The following is a 21,438-nucleotide window of genomic DNA, read 5'->3' as shown; positions in this document are numbered from 1 at the left end:
GGAAACATGACATCATAGGCGGTGTAATTTCAAAATTACAAAACTTAAAAATATAGCGATGACAATATCTGTACCTCAGAGGCAGACGGATGCAAATCCAGAATTTGATGAAATGACATTTCGATTTTCGCACCCAGTTTATGATCATGTCCATTGATTTTGAAGAATTGCAAGTCTTGTAATCCAAGAACCGATGTATCAAGATAATAAAAATATAAATTAATGCTATAAATTATTAGAAATTACTTAGAAGTAGATTCTTTAGGCTTTTGTCGAACATTTGACTTAAGGATCCGTCTGCCTCTGAGGTACAGATATGATACATCAAAATAAAAACAATTTGTTTTTGGCTCAGTTTGATAGTCTATTACCAATAAAAAAATAATAAAAAACCACTGAACTTCCTCATTAAGGAATATAAAATAATAAAAATATAATAATTTGCCCAGTTTCAACTGTTTCTTTTCCAAACAAAATTACACCAATGAAATGAAGACTAACTATAAGAACACACTCCACACACTTAACTACTTTTTCTCCCACCAGGCTTTGAACTCGTAGCTCTTTGGAAAATCGTACAATGGCTTGGACCAAAATTCGTCGCTGTCTTTCGAAGACTGACTCTCGTCGGATTCGCTTCCGTACGAAAAATCTTCACTCGAGTCTTTTTCTTGCGAGTTGCTCTGCCCCGGCTCCTTCCCTCGCGAGTGTTCCTCGGCCGATTGGAAACTGTATTTGTTTTCCTTGTTTGACGGGCCGTCGTGAACCTCGTCACTGAAGGGCTCCAGGCCGCCCCCGCTGCTCCCGCCTCCTCCTCCCCCGCCCCCGTCGCACTTGTACATCCTGTTGAGTTTCACGACATCCTTCTCACTGAGACCCACCCTTTGACCGATGGAAACGAAGTCATCCTAAAAGAAAGTAAAATATGCTCAGAGTTATATTGATATTGTTAAATGATAACCTACTTAAAACATGATATGAATGTGTCATGATTAAATTGATAGGAGACCACGTGAACAGCGAGAATGAGCAGCGATACACCGGTGTCTGGTGGCGTCCACCTGGAAGACCCCCTAGGTGATGGAAGGATTGTTGGGCCTCATCACCGGAGAAAGAGTAGTCTGAGACAAACAGATCTACAAGAAGACGAAGAAGAAAAAATGTTACGATTAGAGGGGCTTAAAAAATATAAACTTTCAGGCCAAATACTTCGAACTAATTTGACAGTAAAAAGGCTAGGTGACTGAGGTGAGATTTTTTCAAATGAAAAATGAATATTTTTAGTTTGAATCAATTCCAAAACCAGGTGTTGCGTAAAACAATCATATCAGTTTAAGACCCAGTGTTCATTAAAAATAAATGTTAAATAATTTCTTCTTCTTTCTATAGATCTGTAAGGTCTGTTTGTGACGCTGCATCTGCATGACGCTGCATCGGCCGCTTAAACCAGCCATTGACAGGTCATAAGCCTTGTCTAAGCCTTCTATATTACCTTCTCTTAAATGTTCTTCATCTCTGTTGTAATATGTTAATTAATTTTGTACATTTAATTTTGATGGATTTCATTGCTGGTTTTGTTTCGATGCATATTTTGTTTTTGTTTTTTTTAGTATTTTTTAAAAATTATTATTTTCATACAGGGCGTTCTTTAAACCCTGTCACATCCGAAACCACGATGATCAGTATGAGCAAGAAGACATATTGGCACATTAAAATAAATTTGTAGAACTAATAAAATTTACAAAAATAAAATATTAAAAAAACAAATGGTTGTTTACTTCTGCAAGGGAGAAGCGAGGCGAGGGGAGGGGGGAGTCTGATACACCGTCAACCATATGGCCACGCCCCCATCGCTTCTCCCCTGCAGAAGTAAGCAAGCACTTGTTTTTTTTAATATTTTTTTTTTTTAAATCTTCGTTCTAAATATTTTTTTGAATATGCTAATATGTCTTCTTGCCCATACAGATCATCGTGGTTTCGGAAAAGAACACCCTAATAATAATAATAATGTTTGGATAATTTATATAGCGCCATTTTTGTGAAAATCACCTCAAGGGTTAACGAATGATTAATGAATGACACCCTGCATTACACCCTGTATTAATGAATGATTTTTTTTTAATAATCGAATTTTTATTATTAATTTTATTTAAATATGTATTTAATTCATTTTATTATTAATTCGTACAATTTTTGCAATTTTATTAAATTTTTACAATAATTTAAATTCAATTTAATAATTTATTTTGCTCATTTTATATAAATATGTATTTAGTTAGTGTTTACATGTAATTGATGAAAAATGAGAGTGTCTATTTTTTTAATTGTTTTAATATTTATTTGAATTATGTATTATTTTTTCATTGTTTGTAAACCAAATAAATAATAGTATTTGTTTTAGAGTCTTATTACACAGATTTCCCTTGAGCAAGTGATGAAATTTACATACCCCGATTGAGCATATGATGGAATTTATGCCTTGTAATGAAATAATTTAAACAGTACAAAAGTTTTTTTTTAATGATTCCTTAAGTACATACATAACAGTATTTATTTTTTGACTTACTGTAATGGGCACAATGGTTTTCCTTCCGTTTTTAGAGAAAGCAGTGGCGCTGTAATGAAGAACGCTGTCATAGTCATAAGGGACCCCAAAATCTGATGTTACAAACGAATTGTATTTCTTAAAGTTATTCTCTCGCCCTGTAAATGTGAGAAATATTTCAATTAACAAAATGGAATACAGAAAACCTACAATTATCCTATTTATAAAGAATGACATCATAGAATTAAGGATAATCCAGAAGGAGCGTAGAATCATATTTGAATACAACAAAATGTGTCCAAAAATCCCCCCACTATGCTTTACTTTCGCCGCGCGCATTGTGATGTCGCCGCGTAATGTTGCACGATGGGAAAAAATAAAGTCATAACACAAATGTAAGGTAAAAAAAAAAGCTAACTGTTAATTTCTCTAAAATTTTATTGTGCACGTGGAAATATTGATTGACACAACGGAGTAGATAAGTAAAGGTTCAAGAGTAATTGAATTAATGAACTTTGAACTTGAAATATTAAAAAAAATATATTTTACATAAAACGGATATTTTTATATCATGTTAAATAATATTTGATGTTTTAAAGATAATGTCGGTCAAATGTCCACCACAGAGTTGTTTAATCCGAGGTCCAATTTTCATTAGTTCTCTCGTTAGACGAGCAAAGTAGGGTAAAAAAATTTACTACCCTGACAACACTAACCAAACGTCCATTTTGATTTCTTCGACAATCTGACAGATGGAAAAATAATTCAATTTTTAAGTAATGTATTTGCTACCTACACATTCATTTGCTAATTACACTTGAGGTGTGATCCCATCCTGTTTCTTCAAGATCCTAGCAGTATTTCTACACTTTAAAATAACACAACATGGCATAGTTGAATTCAAATCAGGAGTTGCGTACTGAGCGATGTCTACAAAGAAACTAATGGGTCAAAATGTAAAATGACTAATTTATGAGTAGTTTAGTCGCCTTCTGTTTGATGCTCGTATGCGGTTTCTGGACTATTCTTTATTCTATAGATGACATGTTTAGAATTAATGATGTTAATAATATTGTTAATATTTAAAGCATTAATTTTGTGGTCAAACATTTCAATAAATGTTTGTATTTAAACACTTGACCGACTTTTCTATGTCTACCGGTTTCATAGCAAATGTCTGAGCTGGGACAAGACAATATTGTCATGTCTATTGTATTATCCACGTGTAAACAGCCCTTAAAGATCTTAATACATATTTGTCTAAACAATTTAACACAGTTAATTGTTGTATCTTAGAGGAAAGTTGAATTATATCAAATTAATAGTTTTATTAATGGCTCAGGTAAAATTTTGCCATAGACAACATAGCACCTAAGTTCAAGAATTCCGCGGCAAATTCAGTGGACGTGGAACATTCATTCTCAATTTAAAAAAGTATTTTGATTGATATAAGGCGCAACCTTACAACGGAAAATTTAGAAAAATACATTATTGTTAACATTAATAAAAATTTCAATTTTTTCCAATAAAAAAAATCAGTTGCATATTTTAAACAGTTTTCATGCATATTTCAGCCGTTTTATTACTACTACTACTACTATCATCACACCATTTCTCTGTAGGGGTAGATAGAGAAAATGGACCGCCACACACGTCTATCCTGGCATACAATCCTTGCTTCTTCCACATTCATACGTCTTGTCTGACATGCCCTTCGGTTCTGTCTGCTTTTGACATGACCTGACTTAAGATTTTGGTTTATCTGATCATGCCACGTCTTCCTCGTCTCACGTTACCGTTCATTTTCGCCATATATTCTTGTTTTACCATTCTTTCGTCGTCCATTCGTTCTACACGACCAAACCATCTCAGAGATCCTTTCTTAATCTTATCAGTTATACATGACTCAGATTTACACTCCCCTGATTTCATCATTCGTAACCCTGTCATACATTGATTTCCCACACATTCGTCTAAGAGATCGCATTTCAACCGCGTTTACTCGACTTTCATCCTTCCTCTGCCAGTTCCATGTTCTACTTCCATACATAAGTGTTGGGACTAAAACTCTGTTGTGCATTAGCTTCGACTGACATATTTTGATGAGCAATTACTGTGCTTAGTGCTCCATTCATTTTGTTGCCCGCATTCACTCTCCTTTCAACATCTTTTTCTACTCTTCCATCTCTTGAAAACATGCTTCCTAGATACGCAAATTCTTCTACTTGTTCAAACAACGGTTGCATATAATCCGGTCTTTGATGGAATACTTTTGATGTGTTCGTTTCTGAACAGTTACAGTTGTTGATCTACCTTGTAGAATGTTGTCCCAGAGGATCTTGACGTAGTCGTCCCTCTTGGTGTGGCTCTGCATGTGGAAGAAGCCGAGCGAGTGCAGCATCTCGTGCACGATGGTCCCGTGGCTCATGCAGCCGAGCCCCACGGGGTGAGGAGACAGGTTGAGGATCTGCCCACTGCCCCCCTGGTACCCCACCTGCGAGTAACAACCTCTCCTCTTTCCCTGAAACAGATAATTAACAAATATATTTACTTGATAAATCAACTTCTTTTACCAGATAGTTAATTCAACAATGTTTGGGTATGTCCAAATGCTTGCAGACTGGCTGAATTTAAAGGAGAAAATAAAGGTTTTGGCTCCTTTACTTCACAAAAATCAACAGACGGAAGAGTTGTGGAAATGTGGATGTGGGCAGAATGGTAAATGTTAGACAGTGAATAAAGTGGCCACTTAAACCAGCCAATGACAGGTCATGAGCCCTGTAAATGCCTAGACTTCCATATCCCTTCTCAACAATGTTTTTTTCTCTCTGTTGCAATAAATTTAGACATTAATAATCCAGCCAGCCTGCAAGCATTTGGACATACTCAAACATTATTTAGTCCATTTTTATAAAAAAAAAATTTTTCAATTTTTTAATAGGTTTTATAGAATCTTCGCCGTGCAGTTAAATACTCAAAATTTTTACCTCGTCTAAGAAATCATTTTTACATCCAATTTCCTGAGGCATTGATCTTTCTAATTATGCTTACCTGAATTCTGACATGAGGCTCGTCCCCAGAACCCTTTTCTCTGAACTTTAAACAGGAAGACCTTGCCAAGTCAGCCATTCCATCTTGGATCGCCTGGACTTGTTCACCAGCTGAAATTTTTTTAAAAACCCCATTAAAAGTTGCCAGACTCTTCTCAGAAAAATGCACCTTCTCTGGTGACACTGGTATGATTTTCGTCTTGAGAGTACCAAGAGGTACTCTCTGATTTTTAAATATGTATTCGGAATTTTTCCATCACCCACAGAATTTTGTCAAAGCCATAGACAACACTCGTGGTTTCATGTACCTCAAACAGAAGTTTCCTAAAATTAGTGATGCAAAATTAAAGAGGAAGTATTTGTGGCTCCACAAATACAATCACTAATGCATGATGAAAAGTTTGAGGAACTATTGAATCCACTGGAGAATAGAGCTTGGCAATCATTCAAAAATTTTACTCACAGTTTCTAGGAAAATCAGAATGTTTGAATATCGAGCAGTTAGGAATTCATAATTGCTTGTTTCTTAGAAACCTTGCATGATGGCAAAAAACCGATATCATGTTTGAATTTTGGAGAAAAAATACCATCAGAATCACATATTTTTCTTTCAGAGAAAAAAAAAGAAATTTTATTGTACACGCGGAAACATTGATTGACAACAGAGTAGATAATCAAAGGGTCATTTAATAAGAGTGTTTTAAGCTTAAGAATTTAATTAATAAGCTTTGAACTTAAAAAATGTAACAAATTTTATGTTACATAAATCGGATATTTTTATGTCATGTTAAATAATATATGATGATCAAAGTAGCGTAAAATTTGACTGCCAAATCCACTAGTAGATGGAGCAAACAAATAATTTTAAATTGAAAACTTACTGAATTCATTTTTGTTGATGGAGTAGACTAGAGTATTGTCCGGCCACCGCTTGGACGCGTCGTTCAGCCCGTTCCTCGCCAACCCGGGCTGGGCCGTTTCTTGCAGGAGCACATTCTGCTGCCGGTCACTCAAGATGATGTCTCCCTCGAACTTCCCACTCAGCTCCCACGAGTTCTGCCCGTCCGCGGAAACTTCGTCAAATTCTAAATTATACAAAATGAATTACACGAAGAGATCGACAGCGAATCGAGTACGGTGGAAAACAAATCAGCAGTGAAAGCGCTCCCTGCACATACCCGAAACCCATTTTAAAGGCCAGGTTTGTGCTTACAACAATATTTTTTGACAAAAATCGAGTTACCTTTTAATATTTTATTTTCGTACACTGCAGTTTTAATTGAATTTAACTCTACTGCTTTCATTATAATAATCATTCCATTGATTACTTAATAATCGGATCGACTGTGCCGATTTGCCGGCTGAAATAAATTTTAATATTCCCCTTCGTCGAACTAGACATACTACGTTACTGAGCAACGACAAATTCAACACCAGAGCAGCTCAGAATTCTTGAAAAAGTTCAAAAGGGTTTGTTCTATAGGAACAATACCCTACACTAAATATATCAATATATCAGATACGTGGGAATAACTATTGCCGAGTTTATGAAGTCTATTTAATACTGCATTACAAAACGGTGGCACCTGTCTAGTCATTCTATGCTCTAACTAGAGAGCGGGCACGGAATGACGATGATGATTGTTACTAACCAGCATCTGGTTCTCCATAGTTGACAGCCTTGAGGAAGTTGTCCAACTGTTTGATAGCCGGATTGGAAAAGATCGGCCTGCTTAGCACCCAGGAACTGGAAGCTAATAACAGTAGAACGATGGCTCTGTACAGCATTGTAAATGCTTTGTTTTAATCTGAAACAGTTGAATGAAATCATTAATATTATCATATATTATTTAAAAATATATGGACGCTGCAAAGAACAAAGTTATCAAGGAAGAGCCAATGAAAGTTTTTCTTTTTAATTAATAAAGAATCTCGTATTTAATAAAAATTATGTATGTAGGAATAACGCCAAAATAATATGTGTGTATGAGATTTTTTTATTATTTAAAAAAAAAAACTTTAATTGGTTCTTCTATAAAGTTGCTGCACGCTGCTTGGTAACTTTTTCCTTTCCAGCGTCGATATATTTAAGGGTGTTAGAAACAAACGTATAAATCTCCATTGAAGCAGTTACTGAGATATTTGCGAAAAACTATGAAAAAATAATTGTGAGATTTGTAATTATGCTTCACCAACTCAATGGAGAATACCAAGTTTGTGGTGTCAAGTAGTATAATTGAAATTTGTTTTTGCAAGATTTAGAGGCGGTTTTGAATTACGCTATTATTTAGGTAGGAAGGTTTTTATGTATAGTTTATTTTGGCATCAATAACTAATTTTCCGCTTTTGGTGGAGATTTCTAAGTTTGCTTCTTATTAGCATTTAGCCCGATTTATCCGATTCCAAGAGGATTTATTTTTATTTTTTTAAATTAAAATTTTTCATTGATAAACCCTTACGGGTTACATACATTTAATTCAATATTTTTACTTTTAAAATTCACATTCTACTGTTAATAAAAAAGTAAATGTTGTCTGAATCTTTTGTTTAGTTTTGTCTGGTAGTGTATTGTATAATTTCAGTCCATGGTTTATAAGTCTCGATTGTCTTTTTCTCGTTTTAAAAGGTTGTATAAGATATTTTTTGATATTCTCGTATTGTGTTCATGTTTACTACAGTTTTTTTCAAGTTTTAATTCTTCGTCTACAATTATATCAGTAGCTAATTTATGAACAAATTTTAAGGATTCTAGTTGAAAGAGATCAGTTACATTAAATTGTTTAGTTTGTTTGAAAAGTTATTTAGTTGCTGATAGATAGGGTAGGTCATATACCTACTAACTTTAATATTTTATTTTGCTGTCTTTGTAGTCTGTACATATCATTTTGATTATCTGTTCCCCATAGTAGTTGCATATAACATATTTTAGTTTTTACATTGGCTTCATACATTAAATTTTGTTCATTTATTGGAACAAAGTTTTTGATTTTTAAAAAAAGACTCGACAATGTCGCCATTATGCTAATTAAATTGTTGATATGAATTGTCCATGTCAATTGTCTGTCTATTGTTAGTTCTAAGTATTTAACATGTTCAATTTCAGTTAGTCGTTCATTATTTTTTATTAATTCCGTTTTGTGTTTATACACACTTGTATTGTACCATTCAATAACTACACTAATCTTTGAAACGTCACAAGTTCATGTGAACAATAACCAGTCAATTATAGCGATGTTATATGTCTTGTGATCGATTTTTGGTTTCCGGGTAGCTATGTTATTTAACGCTTACCTTGTTTGTTTGGACAGGTACGGGGTTCTTTTAAACGCCAGGAAAACGCTCCGACTTAAATCGTGATATCACAGCGAGGGTTTTCCTAAAATTTCTGTGTGAAATTCTTTACATGTTATGATGCGTTTAAAATTTATTTCGGGCTGATAATTTTGCTCTTATCGACTTACTGACAACCTTTTATTTTCTTTGTCCAATGAGATGTCGTAAGTGAAAATAACCGCTTCACAAATAATGTGTATAAATACGTTGTGTGGCATCACAAAAAGTACTGGAAACTCTTATCGAGTGCTGTAATTGCACCTAAAAAATGATGACACTCGTGCCCAAACGCTGAGTCATGTCCAACGCGCTTTTAGTCTTTCTTTAACCGCCGCCGGCGCCGGGTGTGACGTGACCTTGACGTTTAGAATCGAAACCAAAATGCCTGCTTGTGTCGTGAACGCGCGTAAAAACGTTCTGATAAACATTGCAAAAACGATGGTGTAGCTTTTCATTGAAAAGTATTTGTTTATAGGTAAGTTATTTAAAATTGGTAAAATAATAAATATCAAACTACGTCTGGGCTGGTATCCCAAACGCTCTTGTGGCCGTATTATCTCGTGTATTTACATACAAAATCCACGAGAAAAACTGTTTTCTCGTGTCGCGAGTAGAGATGCAAGGCGGTAAAATTACCGCGGAATTTTACGGGAATTTTACCAGATTTTGGTAAAATACGGTATTTTTCGGTAAGAAACGAATTTGACGTACTTGTTTTTATTTTTCAAAGATATTACAAATACGAGTGGCTTTGTTTTAAGACACTTTACATGATTGCAAAAACCAGGTTTAGATCCATCCGGTGGTTGTCGAGATTTATTAGAAGTATGGGACGTTCAAGGTCATTCGGTATGTACTTTTTTCACTTTTTTTATAAAAAGGGTTATTATGTTTTGAAACTTAACAGGATCGGTGGACTTAAGTTTATGACCTTGAACAACCACCGCTCATGCCACGATTTTGAAAAAATGGTGCTTAAAATCAGTTTTTTGTGTAAAATTACGTGGTGAAATCCGTCTTTTGTCTACGAACATTTGGACAAACTCAGATATTGTAGTAAATATATTTCTTTAAAACTAGTCGGTTGAGGAGCGACCCAAAAGTAACGGGAATCAAGCTGTGGTGGGGAGGGAGAGTGGGAGTACCAATTTTTCAATTCGGTGTCCGTCTTCTGAGTAAGTGTGCTAGTTCTGTTACTGTGAATTTATTAGTTCGTCTGTGGGAAACAATTTTTCCTTTTCGCCGAAAACGTAATGGCCGATTGTCGAGAGCAACGCGCGGCTATGAAATTTTGTTTCCTGGAGAAATCGGCCGCGGAAACTATTGTTATACTTAAGACTGCTCATGGGGATGCTGTCCTAAGTAAAACCAGAGTCTGCGAGTGGTTTTCACATTTTGAAAATGGAGAAATGTCAATTGAAGACTAACCCTGTTCAGGACGCCCCTCAACGTCAAGAACTGACAAAAACATCGACAAAATCAATTTTACGGTATTTTACCGTAATTTACGGTATTTTAGCGCGACTTTTGGTAAAATTGCGAATTTTACATCCACAGTCGCGAGAGTGGTTCAGAATAGCACCCCTGGCGGTATAAAAGCGAATCTGTTCTTACCGGCATTGGGTAGGAATACATTAAATATAATAAATAATGTGAGTGAATTTTTAATTATTTATTTAAATAATATAATATTTATATAACTTAGTCCATTCAAAAAATGGTAAATACATATCCTCATAATACATTCAGGCACCATTGAAATAAAATACAAATAAAGAAAATTAAAGCTAGGACCATCCTAATTCTATGTTAGAGAGTTTGATTGAATTTTTTGTTGAAATTATGGTTATAAAAAGCAGATTTAAAAAGTTTCCTTTTTTCAAATTGCGTGTTCGTTTAATTTCTCATTTTTATTGACAAAAAAGTTGTGTTCTAATATAAGCACTTACTGTTTATTTTTTTATGCCTATCGAATTCTTCCAGTAGCCTTTATTGAACTTTTAAATAAAATGTATACGCACACACAGGCCATGCCTTTGTCGGTTTTTTTTGTGTTTAGGTAATCGTGAATTTTGTATTTGTAACTTATGAATACATATTGTAAAATGCAAAGAAAAATATATGATAAATAAAAATTTATAAAAATAAACATTTAAATACAAGCATTTTTATGTACAAAAAATGGGTATCCTCCCATTTTAGGTAATATATGCATTTTCGTCAAATGCAGCCCTGGACCTGTATTACAATGGGATGTAAACATTTATCTTCAATTTTATCTACAAAGCAAAATTAGATTTTCTGTAGAATATGTATACATTTTTTTTGTATGTATGTTCAATTACAGGTTTCCGTCGAATACACATCAAATTTCCATACGAATATACACATTTTCGTGCACAAATATCGAATTTACTTTTATCATCATCATCGTCATTCCCTTTCCGCACCTAATGGTGCATAGGGCACTGCATTGGTACACCAATCGCAGCGTTTCTTGATCATTTATGTTCCATGAAGGTAAAATGATCAGTCTTACTTTATAGACAGTTGAAAATAAATCTGTTGACTTCCAATTGTAATAATTGCCCCCCTGTACAAATCATCAATCACAAATGATTATCGACGTGCTTAAAAACATGCTAAGCATTTGAGCGATCACAATGAACAATAATGAACATGCTTAAGTTATAGCGGTCATAAGTAAACGCGTGTGTAATCTCTAAGTCAACGCTCGTGTCGCTTTGTTTTTTGTTTTCTTGTTTTTTTTTTTCACCACAACAGGCCAGGAGCCCCAATTACAGTGGTGAATTAAATCACATTTAATTTTTATGTGTTCTCACCGGGAATCGAACCCGGAACCTGCCGTGTGTAAGTCTAGCGTCTTGACCACTACACCACGGAGGCCGCCAAATAAATAAATTTCCTCGTAAATAAATACAGTTCATTAGCGATAAATCGGCGTTTATTATTAAAAATAATACAATATAATGCATTTGAAAATAGTAAGGAGTATCTATTACAAAAAAGTGAAAATTAAGTTACAATAAATTATTACTATGGCGACGGCTTTTCTTGACATTTGGCTTTCCAACCGCCGCCGCCGGCTAAATGCAATAAATAGCATAATATATAAATAAATAAAAATAGCAGTTTTTGAATATTTTCCATATTGGAGTAATGTGAAAAGGTTAAATCGGTGGATTCCAAAAAAATAAACCGTAACTTTTTATTAAAGTTGCGAGTTTTGCACAATGTTTATAAAAAAACAGCGCAGTCCCAAACACCCACAAGCACCTATATTATGTTGTGATCTTTATAATGTATATTTTATTTTTGTGAAATAAATTGATCGATTTCCCTTCAAATTGGTCAACCGAAGTAATGGCCAAGTAGACATGATCACTTGATAACAATGTGTTGCGACATGTCTCGATTGTTTGCTGCAAAAAGTGACAAGTTAAACTTCTCTAAGAAACGTCAACATCAGATCTTACAACGGCGTTGTTAGGAAACCATTTGTGATGTAAAATTTCCGTCAGATATGTAAATTATGACATGATGCAGTTTTTGTATTTTACTATTGTGACATGCGCTTACCCTGCATACCTACTGGGCATGAAATCCTGGGTTCGATTCCCAACAAGGTCGACGTAAAATATTATTTATTTGAATAAAAATATTAGGCGACCTTCGTGGTGTAATAGCTAAGAAACTTGACCCCGTCACGGAAGGTTCCGGGTTCGATTCCCGGTGAGAACCCAAACATCAAATGTGATTTTTCTCAAGCCTGGCCTGTTGTGGTGCAAAAAAAACAGGTGCATTTTCCCTTTCCGCACTTAATGGTGCATAGGACTGCATCGGTACATCATATAACTATTCTAGATGTTAATACAAAAAATATTTATTCCTTCTACGCGAAGAATAAATGTCCGCTAATTCAGCAAGACATCTGCATAAGAGAGAGCACGAAGATAGAACTCATAACGAGGAAGACAGAGACTATGTTCTGTGGCGGGTGTTGTGTTAAATAGATTCTGTGAAATTCAGTCTTCAGTTGGTTGATGACAGTGATGAGGGACGCACGCGCGTAACATGAGCGGTGTATTTAGTGCTTTTAATTTTGAATTTATTTTGCTATAACAGGGCTAAATTATAAATAATATAAAATTAAATAAAAATATGGAAAAGGAATTATTTAACAGTGTGTCTCAATTTTTTTTTTTCTCAAATTTCTGAACTTTAGAATATTTCGTCTTTTACTAGTGGTAACACGATGTTACATTACCGCACGCAAGGGGATTATTTACCACAGTGTTTTTAGAGTTAATAATAAAGTACGTGCATAAACAGCAGAAAATATTCGTATTCGCTCTCCATTATACGTAGAGAATGGACTCCTTAATTTTAGAAAGATATATTTATTTCAGTGCCTGAAATATGTTTACTTGAATAGGGAATTGTTTAGTAATAATTTAAATCGTATTAGTAATAGATCCGATAGTGTACTGTCAGTTCCATTATGCAGAACTAAGTTCGCACAGAGGCACTCCTTACACGTTGGTCCAAGATCCTTCAATCTTCTAACCGAGGAACTACAAAACATTAAATCACTGGTACAGTTTAAAGTAGGTTTGAGGTCTTGGATTAGCATGGAAGGAGCAGATAGACACATTCTTTAAAAAAAAATGCATACTGCAAATAAATCATATTTTTGTAATTTCAGCGTATGTTAATTTGGTTTTTCTTTTATTTTTCTTTTCTTTTTCTATTCTTTTCTTTTTATGGTCATGTCATACCATATATATGTGCTATAAACTTTTTCATAATTAAAAAAGGAATGGCCCACGCTCGACACTGTAATCTTTGTGGGCATTTTTCCAATTCATGTTTTAGCTTAATTTTAAGACGTATTTTTCTAAAGTGTATTTTTGTAATTATATTTCTATGTAAATAATATATGTATGGAAAAATAAACAAATAAAAAATAATAATAAAAAATAATTATAATTAGAAATTGTTTAATTGGCGATGATAAAAAGCTTTAGCTAAAATTGTGATGACAATATTGATCATTAAAACATTTCTTCTGGAAATGTCTGTCCACAGAGCGGTTCTTGTTGAGTGATGCCATGGTAAAGACGTATGTCGTGATTAATTTTTGACTTGAAGTCATATAAATATTTTTAAAAAAAACGTTTTTCCCCATCTGCATCATTAAAACAATTTTATCAAGTTTAATATGATGTTTTTCCCTTGCATTTAATGACAGCATTTGCAATATTCTCGCCACGTCTTGGAACTTTCAGTGGCAATAGTCCTTAAAGTTATTTTTTAGAACCGGTAGACGAACTAAATCGAATGAAGGGAAAACTTGCGCCGTGTGAGCCCCGGTCAAGTGGCTAAAGAGCCGCATGTGGCTCGCGAGCCGCAGTTCGCCGACCTCTGACCTAGAGAGTTATTAATTTGGGGACTTTATTTTTTTACATGCGTTCACACTATGCTTCATATCTGGCCACACTGTTGGCTAAACGACGAATATACAGGTGTTCTTTAAACCCTGCCACATCCGAAACCACGATGATCAGTATGAGTAAGAAGACATATTGGCACATTAAAATATTTTTTTAGAACGAATAATTTTTTTAAACATAAAATATCAAAAAAAGCAAATGGTTGTTTACTTCTGCAGGGGAGAAACGAGGAGGGGGGAGTCTGATGCGTCGACGACCGCGCGACCGCGCTCCCCTTACTTCTCCCCTGCAGAAGTAAGCAACCATTTGTTTTTTTGAAGGAATAACCCGTAAGCCTCTATTTTGAGGCTTGCCAGCAGGTGGGATAGAGGGGGTATGAAAGGAGGTAACGATAAATACACAACAACACCCAGACCAATTGAGAAAAAAATCTTTCTTGGATTTTTTTCATGCAACTGGCGGGAATCGAACCCGCGACGCCAGTTTCAAAGTTGGCCGTCTGACCAACTGCGCCACGGCGCCTGTCTACCATATTATTTGCTAATATATTATATTTAATACGTCTTCTTGCCCGTACTAATCATCGTGGTTTCGGATGTGACAGGGTTTAAAGAACACCTGTATATAAACATGCAAAAGCAAACATGATGATTTTCATTTAGAACATTATTGCGACCCTAAGCATTACCCAAAACACTTAGCTTGAATTGACCAAACCGTGCTCGTTTTTTTTCGTTTTTAAACAGTTTTATACATCATTTGACGTTCAATCATCAGTGTAGCCATTATATAAAGCAAAGTGTCGTCGCATTAAAAAAATAAAAATACCCAAATAAACCACTCTTAAACATGGGGTAGAGAAAATTCACAATACCACCCAGTAATGTACAGTGTAGAGGTGATAAAAAAAGTAAAGAGTTATTCTTTCAAACCAGTCTAAAAAAAAACTACAACTTACGCGTTATGTTTCGTTCAAGGTAAGTAATAACTTATAAGTATTTTTTTTTGTACCACAACAGGCCAGGAGGCCCAATTACAGTGGTGAATTACATCACAGAACACCCAGGCTAGAGAAAAATCACATTATTTTTTTTGTGTTCTCACCGGGAATCGAACCCGGAACCTTCCGTGTGTGAGTCAAGCGTCTTGACCACTACACTACGGGGCCGCCAAGGTGAAACCATAAGTGCAGCTTTACTAGGAAAGAGGAGAGGGTGGCCATGGGCTCTATTATTTTAGAAACAGGAAAAGGAGGCTAAACTAGCAGCTTACAACGGAGTTCTAGTGCCAACTCTAATGTATGGGAGTGAAGTATGGAATTGGAAAAATGATGATGAAAGTGGGTTGAATGCTGTCGAAATGCGATCCTTCAGGCGAATGTGTGGCAAAACGATGTATGATAGGTGCACAAATGTCGAGATCCGTGAACTGTGTAAGGCTGAGATATGCATTATCGACAGAATCGAGAAAGGGGTGCTGCGTTGGTTTGGACATGTAGAGCGAATGGACAACGAAAGAACGGCTAAAAGGATCTACGATGCGAATGTTGATGGATGCAGAAAACGAGGAAGGCCTAGAAAGACGTGGCACGAGCAAGTCCATCATATACTTGAAGATGGACATGTCAAAAGTAGGAATAATCGGCGTGCGTGCATGAGAATATGTATGAATGTAGAGGAAACGAGGTCTGTATGCCAAGATAGAGTGATATGGCGTTCTATCCTCTCTGCCTACTCCTACGGGGAAACGGCGTGATGGTTTGTTTGTTTGTCTGCAATTCCACATAATATATCCTAACTAGTTTTTCAGTAACAGTTTAATTTATTTTTGTGAAACGATACCTGTTACTGCTACTTCTTTTAAAAACCGAAACGCCCATCTCTAGTCATAAAGCTCTGCATTGGTACACCAATCGAAGCGTATCTTGATAATTTTTATTACATGAAGGTAAAATGATCAGTCTTACGCTTCAGGTACCAGTCCAGGGACTATGAAATATTCTGGTGTGAAAACACCTTTTTGAATAAATATTTCATATCAATTATGTTGGGAACCGAACCCGAGACCTCTTTCGCAGCAGTCAAACGCGTTGATTATTCACCACGAGGCCAATAAATCTCTAGTAGAATGCGCTCAAATATGTTATTAAATTTATCTTCCTGAAGAAGAAGCTTTACCTTCCTCGGGCGCTATTCTGAACCGCTTTCGCCGTACGAGAAAACAGTTTTTCTCGTGTTTTGTGTATGTAAATACACAAGATAATACGGCCATGAATACCACCCCTGTAGCTCAATCACAAATAACTATCGACGTGCTAATAAGCGACGTGATAACAATTTCTCACCATGGTTGTTTATCGTATTCGCGATCACAATACAACATCCGTGAACACCTACTATTAAATGTCAAAATATTCACGTTTCTCGACGTATAAATTCTGCTGCGTAATCACATAATTGAATTTCACCGGTGTAAATAGGGAAAATATTCCAAAACTGCTATTTTTATTTATTTATTTATTTTTTATCATGCTATTTATTGCATTTAGCCGGCTGTTGGCAAGCCAAATGTCAAAAAAAGCAGTCACCACAGTAATTGTAATTTATTTATTTTTTGTATAGATACTCCTTACAATTTTGCAAATGCAGTATTTTATATTATTTTTCATAGTAAACGCCGATTTTTCGCCAACAAACTGTGGGTATTTATTTACGAGGAAAACAAAAAACAAACCGACACGAGCGTTGACTTATGATTGCGATAACCAAAGCATGTTCATTATTGTTCATTGTGATCGCTCAAATGCTTAGCATGTTTTTAAGCACGTCGACGGTTGTTTGTGATTGAGCTACAGGTTCCTAAAAAAATTAATCAACTTCCGGCAGCCACACGTTCCAATTTTTTTTTTTTAATGTTTGCAATTGGTTGTTGCAAATCGATAGGGACGAGGTTGTCAATATTTTTAAAGTTCTAGATTAGCGAAATTGACTAATCTGCTTTCCTTCCATACTTTTATTTACTATTTATATATCCTGATATTTTTATTTTTTTACTTTTTACTATGTTTTTTACTACATTTTTAAAAATATTTTTTTCTTTGTTTTTCAGTGTTTACTATACTACCTGTATTATAGTTTCTATATATTGATTATTGTTTTTTATATATTTTTTTTGACTGGCTTAGAACGGGGTAAATAACCCCATAGTCCTTAAAATATAGCTTGATTAGAATGGTAGTTGTCAGTAAAAGTGAGGACATTACTTTGTAGTGACGTCTAAGGAGTGATTTATATTGGCACACGAAAAATTATTCGTATCTGGCATGTTAATTTTTTTTTAAATACAATGCTTGACATATAAATGTATTGAAATCAATGTGACAATGCGTGAGGCTGCTGTGAGACACTTTATTTTTTTTATTTAAATCTTAAAGTAGGGCACTCATATCATACATATTGTTATGTGTGTTCTAATAATAACATTGCAAATATATTTAATTTATAAATTGTTTATCACATATGTCTTGACCATTATTTTAAATTTTGATATGTTTTTTTCTTCATAAATATTTTTTTCCATTTCGTAATACTTTTTAATTGCTTTAAATAAAATTGAATTTTGTGACTTTGCCTTTTTCCTAAATGGAAGTCTAATTTTGTTCTTTTCTCTAGTATTGTGATCGTGTTCATGCTGGTTCCGATCAATTTTTTTCCAAAATTCTGTTTTTTTATTAGATTTTATAATTTTATGAACAAATATCATTGTATTGTAAAATATTCTTTGTTTATATGTTAATAATTTCATTTCATTTACCATCGACTTTACCCTCGTATATCTGTTTTTTTTCAAAATGATTCTAAAGGCTTTATTTTGTAATACAGTTAGTTTATCTATGTTTTCTTTGTTTGATAAAAATAAAATGCTACTACAGTAGTTAACGTGTGGTTCAATAATTGCTTTGTAAATAGTTTTGCAGGAGTCCTTATCAATAAATCTTCTTCATTTGATTGAGGGTGACAGACAAATTTACTGTGCATACTTGACTGGTTGCTCTGACGGTGATCAAGGCTTAGAAAGCAGTAAATGTCAATTAAAAAAATTAAATACGCGAATCTTTTGAAAACAAAGGTTTTTTTTTTATTAATCTTTTCATTACAGCTAAAAAATAAATTGTTTTTGCAATGTGCGGATCTGAAAAGAGACTACAAGACCTTTAAAACAGATTCGAGTAAGTGGGTGGGGCGGGGCTTTCAATGCTGTGAGACAATAATATTGTAATATTAACATATTACAACAGAGATGAAGAACATTTTAGAGAAGGTAATATAGATGTCTAGACATCTACAGGGCTTATGACCTGTCAATAGCTGGTTTAAGTGGCCACTTTACACATTGTGTAACATTCACCATTCTGCCCATATTTGAACATCTATATTCCTTCAATTCTTTCATCTGTTGATGTTTGTGAAGTTGAAGAGCTGAAACCTTTATTTATGCAGGTGAGATTCGTCTAATTCAATTATTTCACCTACATACTAGTACTACATACATACTTAATTATTTCAAATAAATCTGAAAAGTTTTCATTGATTTAACAGAGTATTTTCATAATTATGACACTTTTAAGAAACCCTTCACAAAGAGTGAAATTTCACAAAAATGGGCCGGGCACAGGGTGAATTCTATGTGTATTCGGCCGATGCTCAAAGTGTAGCATCGGCCGAAGGCTTGTGACCTGCCATTGGCTGGTTTAATATGTTAATATTAACAGCTTCCCAGGGAGTTGAATCCAATCCTTGCCTACAAAAAATTGGACAAACTCGAAATATATTTGATAAATCCACCTGGTCCATGAAGAAGTAAATAAATTGAGGCGTTGCCTATAGTCCTTAAAATATAGCTTGATAGAGAATAACAGTTGTCAGCAATAATGACGACATAACTTTGTAGTGACGTCTAAGGAGTGATTTATATGGACAAACGAAAAATCATTAGTATCTGGCATGTTAATTAATTTTTTTAATACAATGCTTGGCATGTAAATCAACATAATTATATAAAATCAGCTTTAAAACAAAAAAAACTAATATAAACCTAATTATTATCGACGTTCTTACAAGGTTACGTCATTTTGCAAAAATGTTAGAAATGGTACAAATTGATCAAAGTAAGTCGATTGAATAAAAAATAATTCATTTCTTGTTGTTCACGAAAAAAAAATTATTTCTTATTTTTTGGCAAATAATTAAAAACACTAAAATAGGCTTATTTTTGCGTTATTATATCAATTTTCGGAAACAAAGTTTTATGTTTGTATGAAAAAACTGATAAAATCGATTTAATCGGTACATGATCAGTGATCAGTAATTTCCCATCACTACTGACATTGATTTGGCAGCTGTCATTTTAATAAAGCTATATTTTAAGGACTATAGTTAGATAGTGAAAGCAGCTTTGTATAGATGTATAATTTTATGTTCGTAATAATATGATGATAAAAAATAGAATAAATGAAATTGGGTAGGTACCTATTTAAGTCGTGAAGTACCCACGCCGTTTTAATCACTAGCACCCCACAAAACAAATTAAAAATAACCACTAAACTTCTTTGCGGTTGTGTAATCCATTTTCAAAATGCACAGTTCGCGGAGCGCGCGGGTTCGTCTGTTGGGGCGAACGGGTGTTTTCGCGGTAAAATTTTTGATACTAGTGGTCGCGGACCATTGAAGCGTGATCATTTTATACCGCGCGTTGGCAAATTTATTATTTGTAATAGAAAGCATTATGCAATTAATGATCCATTTTGTTACCTATTTTGATAGGTGCTCAGCGGGAACACCGATAGCGCGAGGAAAGTGTACAACGCAAAGTGTGTCAGTCATAAATATTCATCATTTTTACGAATTCAAAAAAGTACAGACGCAGGTATTATTCGGGGAACGGTCGCTTTAACCAACTGTTTCGTCAGTGTAATTTTTTAATACTCTAAATTAAAACTGCGAAATGGGGAATTTCAGCTTTACGGGAAATTATGTATTTATTTATTTATACCTTCACATTGTTTGTATTCTTTTTTTATACAGAATAATGTTCCCTCACTGGGGTCCCGTGCCGAGGGAAACATTTTACAAAATGTGAAACATGCCTTAAATTAGTTGTTTAACAAAGTTAACATAATAATAATTAAAAAAAACGTAATTAATCTAAATAACCTAATTATCATGAACATTATGTTAATAATGGCGGCCTCCGTGGTGTAGTGTTCAAGACGCTTGACTCACGCACGGAAGGTTCCGGGTTCGATTCCCGGTGAGAACACAAAAATTAAAAATGTGATTTTTCTCAAGCCTGGTTGTTCTGTAATGTAATTCACCACCGTAATTAGGCCTCCTGGCCTGTTGTGGTGCAAAAAAAATGAAAAAATATGTATAACAATCATAAAAAACATAACCAATAGATCAAATTTCATAAACAGTACACACATTTTACCTATTTGGCTTGATCCACTCATCGATCCGTGCGCAACCCACCTCCACTATCCATTTCTCAAAATAGCATTTTTTATTGTGAGTACTTACTCATTGTCCTTATGGATAATGGAAGTAAATTGTCCACTTTAACCGAGTAGTAGGCTGATCATCAGACGCGAGGATAGATAGAGAGAAAATAAAAAATAAGAAAAACCAAAATATTATTTCGGATTTCTAGGGCCAATGTGTAGGACGGTGCATTTTTCAGGGTTTAGCGTTAAGAGCCATTCTTATAATAAATGTTAATTGTTTTATTTATATTCCCATAATTAAAACTACTATAAAACATTATTATCCATAGACAAATATAATGGTACGTTGTGCATAATCGCTTAAATGGACGATTCGCCCCGGTGGGGTTCGAACCTCATGAGAAATAATACGCTGGAATTGTTGGAGTACCAGGAGTGTCATATTTTCTGATCGACTTTAATTATTTCAATGCTTTTGTAAAAAATAATATGTGAGAGAAAAAAGCTAATTTTTTGTCTAAAACAGCTTCCTAT

The 21,438-nt window shown here is 34.4% G+C and overlaps 1 protein-coding gene across 1 annotated transcript; it reads right to left on the bottom strand.

Moving 5' to 3' along the window:
* Positions 1-339: 339 nt before the first annotated feature.
* Positions 340-20,117, bottom strand: LOC148271310 (seminal metalloprotease 1-like). The gene is made up of 7 exons (XM_088241541.1): positions 19,931-20,117; positions 7,248-7,403; positions 6,477-6,680; positions 5,597-5,706; positions 4,859-5,066; positions 2,567-2,703; positions 340-908 (listed from the first exon to the last, which is right to left on the bottom strand). The coding sequence occupies exons 2-7, from the start codon at positions 7,381-7,383 to the stop codon at positions 528-530; spliced, it is 1,176 nt and encodes a 391-aa protein (XP_088097667.1). The 5' UTR covers positions 7,384-7,403; positions 19,931-20,117; the 3' UTR covers positions 340-527.
* Positions 20,118-21,438: the final 1,321 nt, after the last annotated feature.

This window comes from Micrasema longulum, unplaced genomic scaffold (assembly GCF_059751315.1).
Source record: "Micrasema longulum isolate JH-2025_06_02 unplaced genomic scaffold, ASM5975131v1 h1tg002942l, whole genome shotgun sequence".
Taxonomy (NCBI): Eukaryota; Metazoa; Arthropoda; class Insecta; order Trichoptera; family Brachycentridae; genus Micrasema; species Micrasema longulum.
The sequence above is the reverse complement of the archived record's forward strand: the minus strand, read 5'-3'. Positions and strand labels throughout refer to the sequence as shown.

Coding starts and splice junctions, on each gene's coding strand:
- LOC148271310 (XM_088241541.1), bottom strand. CDS start 7,383: ATGCTGTACAGAGCCATCGTTCTACTGTTATTAGCTTCCAGTTCCTGG. Junction 6,681..7,247: donor CTATGGAGAACCAGATGCTG/GTTAGTAACAAT, acceptor TGTATAATTTAG/AATTTGACGAAGTTTCCGCG. Junction 5,067..5,596: donor AGCCTCATGTCAGAATTCAG/GTAAGCATAATT, acceptor TATCTGTTTCAG/GGAAAGAGGAGAGGTTGTTA.